At 46.7% G+C, this 9506-nt stretch overlaps 1 protein-coding gene and 2 non-coding genes across 3 annotated transcripts; 1 reads left to right on the forward strand and 2 right to left on the reverse strand.

Annotated features, from left to right (window-relative positions):
* Positions 1 to 715: 715 nt before the first annotated feature.
* Positions 716 to 1887, reverse strand: LOC119289591. The gene is made up of 3 exons (XM_037568888.1): positions 1601 to 1887; positions 1226 to 1305; positions 716 to 1147 (listed from the first exon to the last, which is right to left on the reverse strand). Exons 1-3 carry the CDS (start codon positions 1694 to 1696, stop codon positions 895 to 897), a joined length of 429 nt encoding a protein of 142 aa, XP_037424785.1. The 5' UTR covers positions 1697 to 1887; the 3' UTR covers positions 716 to 894.
* A 6199-nt stretch (positions 1888 to 8086) lies between these two features.
* TRNAA-UGC lies at positions 8087 to 8159 on the reverse strand. The gene has a single exon. It is a non-coding gene; the product is annotated as a tRNA-Ala (tRNA).
* Positions 8160 to 8418: 259 nt separating this feature from the next.
* Positions 8419 to 8524, forward strand: LOC119290301. The gene has a single exon (XR_005141868.1). It is a non-coding gene; the product is annotated as a small nucleolar RNA Z279/snoR105/snoR108 (small nucleolar RNA).
* The last annotated feature ends 982 nt before the right edge of the window (positions 8525 to 9506 follow it).

The following is a 9506-nucleotide window of genomic DNA, read 5'->3' on the forward strand; positions in this document are numbered from 1 at the left end:
CTAAAATAAATCTATCAATCAAATGCATTAATGGAACAGTGCAGGGAAACCAGGATGTTGGACACCTTACGAAATGGACAAGAAAATATAACATCATGGGATACTTACAAAAAGTATGTATTTGGAACTTTTGATACTTACAGGGTTGGCGTTGTGCAGCGCAGCAGCATGGACTCATCTGTTAATTTCAAGCCTGACACTCATACATTATGTCAAAACTCAAAACATTCAGAAACCTTGCACTGGTAGCCTTAAGAGGGCCATCTACTAATGTACTCGTAGGGGTTCTCTACCATCCTCTGCACGCCAGCCACAATACTGCATCAAGATGGTTCGGAAACTACTAACCTGTAGGAGGTGTCCACTTTGAAGGAACCATTCATCCTTCACTTCCACATGGGTTCCCCTTTTAGGAAATGAGATTGGTAGCGGAAAAACAAATTTAAGAAACACCTTACGAACTATGTTCCTTAAACAGTCATAATAACCAATACTGGATGCACCTTTAAACATTTGGTCTTGAGAAACAAGGGTTTATTTCTTTCCCCTATACAATAAGGCAACATCTAAACAAATTTTGTCAATAGAAATAAAATTCTAGGACATATAAAGTAAGAGCAAGTCTGACATGAAGTTGGAATGAATGAAGCAGAAATTTCAGGGCATCAAATGGAAAATCAGGCTCTATTCAACTTCAGACGGACAACACTGGAACTTCTCAAATTGGGTTGCCTAAAAGCATTAAGAATATCCAGCCCAGCTGTGCCCTACATTTAACAAATACCCACTGTAGGGTGTAAGCTGGTAAAATCGAATTGCCTAGGGGTTTGTAAAAATCTGACTAGAACATCAAGCCATGTATGAACATTCAGATGGTTCCATGCATACAAACTGTCACTTGGTCTTCTTCCCTAGTGGCATTGAAGTAACTGAAGGCAATTCCCTTTTCTTGCTACAAGCACTGGTTCTACCTTGAGGCTCACCGCTATCATCATCACTCGGCTCATTCACCTCCTGAGTATTTATTTTCTCTTCCTCCGCTGACTTCCTCTTCTGCGCATTCACCTTCCCGAGCAACCTCCTCTCCACTGGATCAGTGGGAGCTGCCCGCTTCGCGTTTGGCGCCACTCTAGCACCAAGGCCAAGCCTACAACCAAATTTATAAGTCCCATATAAACCAATTACCCATTATAATGCTAACAGGAAGGATAGAAAAATTGTATACCCTGAAGGCCGACCCTCAAAATCCTTATCGTCCAGTTCATCCGGCTCTAGCGTGCTCATCTTGTCCACCCATGTCTGGGCCTGAAATTAAATATGAAATGGGTTCAGTATGACACAATCCTATGAAGCACTCAGCAAATACACTTAACACGAAAACCTATCTAGCATCGTGGCCATGGCCGCGGACGCTTCTCGGCGCAGCATCGGTTGCTTCGGAGACACAGAAGCTCCGTGTACAATATGCATTTACCAGGATGGGACTAATCTTAGCGCAGAGAATTTGCATCGAACACATCTTAGGCAGGAGGAAACATGAACAGAGAAGCGTAACAGGAGGAGGAGGAGGAACCGAGGGGTCGGGGGATGCGGAGCTCACCAGCTTGAGGGCCTTGTTGAGCGTGACCACCTTCGGGAGCGGGGCCTTCTTCTCCGGCGGCTGATTCTTCTTCCCCGACGGCTGCTCGGCTGCCATCGCCGGCGGAGGAGCTAAGGTGAGCACGAAGCGCGCCGAAAGAGGACTCGGGTCGGGAGCTAACAAGCTGGGACAGGGCGGCGGGGGTGCGGGCGCGAGGCGCTACAAGCGTCAGCACGAGGAGCCGCCGGCGGCGGCGGCGAACTGGCGATTCCGGCCTCCCACGACGACCAGGACCTCCTTTTTTTAGGCAAACGACGGAGCCCTCCTATTCCCCGCGTATGGTGCGAGATAGGAGAGCAAACCCGCACCCCAGCGTCAGTGGGCCGCGACCCAACTCCGATTTTATTATCATTTTTTATATACATTTAAAAGGCCCCTAAAAATAGATTTAAAAGAATAAAAAATTAAACAGTTCAAAAATAATGAAACAGGCACTCCCTCCTATTCAAAATAAGTGTCATAATTTTGAACTAAGTTTAGTTAAATTCTAGTTCAAAACGGCGACACTTATTATAGATTGGAGCGAGTATCACACAAACTAAAAAATGTTTACGCTCGAGGCTTGTATAAATCTGTAAGGTATTTTGAAAAAATAAATGTGCAAAATGCACAGCACGTACCTGCAATATGTGGATCGATATAAAATGTTCACAGTGCATGTGAAAGTTTTCGTCATGTTTTGCAAAAATTGTTCCTTACATGTATGCAAGTTCTTATTATGTATGAAAACAATGTCCATCACATATTGGAAGAAGATTCATATGTTTGGGAAAAAGATTAATATATGCATGGACAACTGTGCCTCCATGTATTGAAAAAATGTGTTCATCATGCATTAAAAAAGTGTTCATTACATGTATATACAAATTATTATTATGTGTTATTGATGTATATAGCAAGGCAATCGATATGGGCCACGGGCATCCTTGATGGATGTATTATTGAGCCTTAGCGCCGACTATATATTGAGTGGAGTACAAAACTTGGAGGGCAAGAAGCCTCTCCTAGATATAAGGTAGGAGACGGATTACGGATCATGAGAGAGTCATGAGATGCTCGACCCAAACGAAGAAAAACACAGCTAAACTCGCCAACCAGGGAAGCAACCCAAGCAACAACTAGACGACCAGCATCTCCAAATCTAGCACTAAGGACGCCGCGAGCAAACAAGACAACGCCTTCACGAAGCAGAACGATACCAAGACGTCGTTGTTGTCTGATCCTGAAAATCGGACCTAGGGTTTCCACTAATGCTCAAAGAGGGGCACGGATAACGGCCATGGCAGTGCCTTCAACAAGGGGACGACACCGGCCCGCAGGTGTCGTCGCTGCTAGCATAAGATGCAAGGATTTCGCCCTGGCCATGTACCGAGCAATCCCAAGCTGTCAGAGTGCGAGTCAGAGAAGAGGAAGTCGGGCATGAGCCGGGACTGCGACCGCCGGAAGGGGAGCCATGCCCGACACCAAGGAGGCACCGGGCGTCGCCGGACATGCGAGCTCTAAAGGTGGGCGAGGTTGCATGGCTGAACGGAATGTGAGATGCGATGGTGGTGGTGGTGGTGCAGAAGACGCGCGCACAGCCAAAGCTCCCGGCCGGCGCGCTGTAGGAAACAACCGCCGCGGGACACAACCAGACATCTCCATAGCATGAAGCTCGAACACGGGGGCACCCACTCCCTTTCCAAATGCGTTAAGTTTAATTTTTTGAAAGAACCTTAGTATGCGTTTATATTTTGTGAGTTAGAGATTCAACTTCTGTTTTTCGGTGGGTTGTAGGGGTGTGTTAAGAAAACTTGAGGAGTGGGTCCATATGGTGTGTGCGCAACTACTTATTCCCTCCGTTCGGAATTACTTGTCGCAGAAATGAATGTATATAGACGTATTTTAGTTCTAGATACATCCATTTCTGAGACAAATAATTCCGAACGGAGGGAGTATATTGGAAGAAAAATCCAAAAGAAAGGAATGTAATGCTGATTATCATTGATTCATGACAGCGGACTTGAGAATCTCACTGTGCGTGACCTCACAAGGAAAAATGGTTAAAAACAAACCATGAAAATATAGATACCAAACAAAAATTTCATCTAAATGGAGTAGAATTAAATTCGAGTACAAGTTCATCCACAAACACACTCCGCTTCACCTAGCCCACGAAATGGAAGGAGGCTACCTTTGTAGCACCCAACAATAATATGACCCGTAGGCATCTCCATAACATCCGTCCTGGTCTTCTTTCTTGGATCATACGCCCGCACAACATTGTGCCCCGTCCCTGCTACAAAGAGCACGATCCTCTCGTCGTCGAGCTCCATCAATGGTTGTGGCAGAGTTTCCCCTTTATTGGTACGGTCGAGAACCGAGTCGAAACGCAGAGATGGCCCCCTCAACCACTCTACCCCCTCCCCCGTGTCCGTCGGGGAAAGGGAGTACATGTCGACGTTTCTGCATTCATAGTTGTGATGGACCATGACGAGGCGGCCATTCAGCTCGGCCAGGCTGAAATGCAGGAGTTGGTCGCGCTGCCCCGGGTGCTCGCTGCTGAGCGGGCCCCGGATGGCAGCGGGCCTCCACTCCTCCTTGTCGAGGTCGAACGCGGCGACGCTGTCGTAGTCCAGCAGGCAGCGCCCGTTCAGGTGGGAGGGTAGGAAGTAGGCGACCCCGTTGACAACCGCTCTGCGCCGGGGGATCGAGTCGACGCGCATCGGAGGGCTCTGCGCTGGCCTCCAGCCGTGGTTGTGGCCGGTGCCGATGGTGAGGACCTTGCACGTCTGCTTGCCGCGGACGTCGGTGATGTGGAGCACCTTGTGCTCTCCGGTGGCGGGCACGTGCCCGACCAAGTACAACGAGGCGGTGCAGCCAGTGTGAATTTGTGGCGCCGTGGCGTCGCCGGATTGGAGGACGTCGGTGGTGGTGCCACTGTCTGTGGCGTCGCCGGGTGGGAGGACGTGGGTGGTGGCGCCGGTGACCGGGTCGAGCACCTGGACTGTGCCTGCGCCGCCATCAAGTTTAGGCTCGAGGAAACAGAGCAGCTCGCCGCCCACGCAGAAACGACGCCTGGCTAGGGCTAGCCCGTCCATGCACCTCAGTACGGCGCCGGTGGACACGTCCACGAGGTTGACGTCGACTAGTTGGGGACCAGGGTGGTGGACGGCGACGACGAAGATGGAGTCCGCGCGGGAGCGGGTGGCGTGTGCTGCGACGAAGAGCGGGTCGGAGAGCATGGACCGCCACGACCGGCAGACCGTGCGGAGGCGGCCGAGAGACTTTGACGGCAGACGCAAGACACCTCCTGCAGCTCGTCCGCGGGGAGAAAGTCGCCGTTGTTGGCGTCGTCGTCGGCCGGAGCGACGTGGCTATGGGGCTGGGACGCCATTGACCGATGGATGTCCAACATGTCGCGAGTTGCACTGCGTATACCAACGAATCAAACTCACGCGCCTGATCTCGCCGACGGCCGGAAACGTAGCTAAGCTAACTAATCGACTTGCTCAATTTTATACGACAAGTAGTAGCGAAGATATATATATAGTAGCTAAGTAGGACATAATAAGCTAACCTACACGATATTATTTCTAATCCTACTAGGTAATGGCTATCAAACAAACACGGACGCAGGCTTAATTTCACAGACGGCTCGGTGGGGACATGAACCGAGTCGGACATGATATTCAGGGCCAATCGGAGTCCAGTTGGAATCGGAGTTGACTCGGAGCTACGGTGCAAACTTCAGATATTAATTTATATATTTTTATTTATGTCAAGTAAAACACTTGGAGAGTTTATAGAAAGATTAGTACCATTCACAATACAAAATCAATATCTAGATCCATCATGAAATATATTTTTATATTATATTCCCTCCATCCCAAAATGGAAGACCATTTTTTACACTATGTAGTGTCAAAATTTGGTTTTGTATTGTAGAACCGATTTTTCTAATATTGATAATATTTAATATATCATATTTTATAAGGTTTGACTTTAGACAAACTTTATACACAAAAAGTAAAAAAGAAACGAAAATACCAGAAATCTGGCGTCAGTTAAAAACCCGAAGCATGAAAAATCTAACATTTTTCATGGAAATCTATATTGGCATGATGATGGCAAATTTTGTTTGCAAGCACGGCAATTTTCTGGCAAAAATGAACTGAGGCGGATTTGCCATGCTCGCCAACTAAACTTGCCATCCTCGAAGAACATAATTTGCCATGAAAAACTTTCAATTTTACCATGGTCAAAAAGCTGGCGTCAAATTTGTAGTGGAGTCCAACAAAACGGGGAATACTATTGTTGTTCACGGTTGTCCCAAGATATGAGAGGACGAGATGACTGATCTTATTTCAAATGAGCATATCAGCTGGACATAATATAAAATTAGTAAGTGTGGTTAGTTTTTGGCCTGCACAACATGCTATTGCCACATCATGTTGCAACACTCATGATGTCTAAAAGGAAGAATATGAGGGAAGGATACGATGCAACACTTACACGGTTGCGGCAACCATTCTAGGTCCACTTCATGCGGGGTAATGTGGAGGTTACAATCGAACGTGTCCGCCGCGATAGCGGGAGTGTGCTGATGGAGTATACAACATGAATGCATGGGGGAGAAAAAAAGATAAACAATCGATTGACTGCTTTGTAATCTGTCACCATGAGATATAAGCCCTCTTCCCCATGGAGGCATGAAAATATAGGACATCATAGATGGGGAAAATAAACTTAGTGATCGCATACAAATATAAGAAGAGGGAAACTTCACAGTGGCATGAAAATATGTGACAAATAGATAGAAACTTCATAGTGAGATTATCTGCTCTCAAAGATAATGAGAACGAGAAAAACAACAATGACAACAATAACTAGGAATAACAAGACTTAATGATGACATGAGTAAATATGACGAAAACATATAGAAAAAGATAGACTCTAAGGGTGACATGGAATGGTATGCAAAAAGATACTTAAAGGTGACATTAATAGATAAGAGAAATAGATAAAAAATAAATTTAATGATGGCATGAAAATATATGACAAAATAGATAGAGGTGGTTGGAGAAAAAGATAACTTTTTTTGGTCGGGTCAATGCAGTCAAAGTTGAGCATTCTCGAGTGACTTCTTTGGATGTTAGTTCCTCTCAGCTATGAGTATAGGTTGATGGTGGTAGACAAAATATAACTTACGCTCTTATGTAAGTGGATTGATTTCTTTTCTACAAACCCTATGTATGAATGGAGGATGTCATGATGAAGAGATAGAATCACGCTTGCCATTGGGACCTCCCAAGGAAAGGTGTTGGAGCCATCAACCATGCAAACATCAGCTCTTAAATAGGAAGAGCACGAGAAAATCGATGACAACAACAATACGTAGGAAAAATGGGACTTTATTTGCGCCGGAAAAAAGAGACTTAATGGTGGCATGAAATACACGACATAACAGATGTGAAAAAAAATTAAACCTAGTGATGGCACAAGACATTACAAAATAGATAAGGAAAAATCTAATGGTGGGGCATCACTCTTAAAGAAGAAGAGAACGAGAAAAACAACAATGCCAACAATAACTAGGAAAAACAAGACTTTTTTTTTGCGAAAAAACTTTCAATCTATTCATCTTCAATCATGGTAGTACAACGGACACTAAAAATAATAAAAATTACATCCAGAACCGTAGACCACCTAGCGACGACTACAAGCACTGAAGCGAGCTGAAGGCGCGCCGCTGTCATCGCCCCTCCCTCGACAGAGCCGAGCAAACATTGTTGTAGTAGACAGTCAGGAAGTCGTCGTGCTAAGGCCCCATGGAACCAACGCACCAGAACTTGCAACCGCCACAGATGAAGAGTGTAGATCAAAAGGATCCAATCTGAAGACACACGAACAAAGACGAACGACGAACAGATCAGAGCAAATCCACCAAAGACACACCTCCACATGCCCAACGATGATGCTACACACATCACCGGAACGGGGACTAGACGGGGAGACCTTTATTCCATCTTCAGGGAGCCGCCATCGTCTCGCCTTCCTGAGCAGGACACAAACCCTAACAAAGCTCGAAAAAAGATATGAAAGCGGAGCCCTCCCACCGGCAAGGGCCGAGATCCACTCCGCCTCCATGGCCCTAAGGCCACTGAAGACGGGACGGACCGGCGCCGGCGCCGGTGAGAGGCAAAGAACCTTAGTTTTGGGAAGGCGGCAGCTGGCTACGTTGATGGTGACATGAATAGATATAACCAATAGATAGGGAAAAAAAGAGTCTAAGGGGACATGAAAACATGTAGAAAAAGAAACTTATTTGTGACAAGATGAAAAAGATAGGAAAACAAATATAACGGCGATATGAAAAAGGATACTTGACGGTGGCCTGACAAAAACATAAAAAAGACTAGGATATCTTATATGGAGACGCGTTGATATCGGAAAAGAAGAATGAGGTGGAGATGCGGGGGATCGAACCCCGTGCCTCCCGCATGCAAAGCGGGCGCTCTACCATTTGAGCTACATCCCTTATGTCTAAAGTGTTCAACCAGGTCGTTAAACAGCGTTACATCCGCAAAGCAAGCCTAGTCGCGATGGGCCAATGTGTATAGGCCTGTTTGTCCGTAGCAGGTTTAGCATCGGCCTCCTAAAAAATTGTCTAGGAGGGAGGGTTCAGCGACATACTGTATTAGTCCCACCTCGGCCGGAGGGAGCGAGCGCATGGATCCGAGGTCTTTAAGATGGGACGGGGTGCGTCCTGTAGAAAGCATGATCCTTCAGGCAGCAAAGGGAAATGAGGAGTGGTACAGGCTCGCTTAATTATGCGAGAGGGTTGCCCGCCCCAATAAGCCTGTTACGACACTGGGGCTTCCCCATGGTTTACCATCTGATCCTGAATGTACTTATGCACAATTTGAAACGTTTTTTGACTTTCGAAGACTTGGTTTCTTATCGGTTTTTCCCTGGTTTTGATTTGCCTGGTTTTATTACTAACTTTATTAGTTTAAACATTTGTTAAAAAAACTTTATTTTAAACAAGTTTTATTTTTATTTTGCTTTTGTTTCTCCTTGTTTGCTGATTTTCTTCTCTTGAAACCCTTGGCTAAATCTGTTGATACCGCCGCAGCTCGCGGGCAACAACATTAGCTTGAATTTTTTGGACTAATTTCAAATTGAATTGTTATGTCACGTAAGGACATCTCCAACATCGATTCCTTCCCGCATCCGTTCGCGAACAGAGGACCAGTCTGCGGACACTGATGGCGGAGGCTGCCATCCAACCTTGCCTGCATACATTTCAATCACTCTTTGAACTAACCGGACGAAATACATGCAAACACGATGGATTTCATACAAACCAGACAAAAATCATTACATTTTCAAACTAAAAAGGTACCGAACAAAGATAAAACTAGTCTGCGTGGATACGTATGACTAGTTTATGGCCAGCCGCGACAGATCTCCATTATCTTTCCCATGTCTGGTAGCCCCTCAGGGCTCAGGTTGCCTATGCTTCCCCGCCACTCATCTAGTGGAACCGCAAACTGGAGGGGAAGGGTGCCTATGCTGCAAGGGTCAGAGTTGGTTTTGGGGTAGGGGGACGATGGTGGCCTGCCAGAGGGAAAGACACCTGCTGCGTACGCCGGCATCGCCTTGGTGGTGGCCTTCATGCGACCCAAGCTGCGACGCCTTCCTGTGTTCTACTTCTCGATGATGGCGGCGACCGTGGATGTGCTGGGTGCTGCTTCGTCGAGTTCGCGTAGCCGGATTCTTTCTCTGCAAAAAGGGCGTGGTTACGCGCGCGGCGGATGTCGTGGTCGCAGGCACGGGAGGCGCGGTACGACATGACGTCATTCACGGTAGCCACGATGCACGC

Source organism: Triticum dicoccoides, chromosome 4A (assembly GCF_002162155.2).
Source record: "Triticum dicoccoides isolate Atlit2015 ecotype Zavitan chromosome 4A, WEW_v2.0, whole genome shotgun sequence".
Classification (NCBI taxonomy): Eukaryota; Viridiplantae; Streptophyta; class Magnoliopsida; order Poales; family Poaceae; genus Triticum; species Triticum dicoccoides.

Excerpts from the sequence above, each read along its gene's own strand:
- LOC119289591 (XM_037568888.1), bottom strand. The coding sequence starts at position 1,696 with ATGGCAGCCGAGCAGCCGTCGGGGAAGAAGAATCAGCCGCCGGAGAAG. Across the intron at positions 1,306-1,600 it reads TCAACAAGGCCCTCAAGCTG|GCCCAGACATGGGTGGACAA; the intron begins GTGAGCTCCGCA and ends ATTTAATTTCAG. Across the intron at positions 1,148-1,225 it reads TTTGAGGGTCGGCCTTCAGG|GCTTGGCCTTGGTGCTAGAG; the intron begins GTATACAATTTT and ends ATTTGGTTGTAG.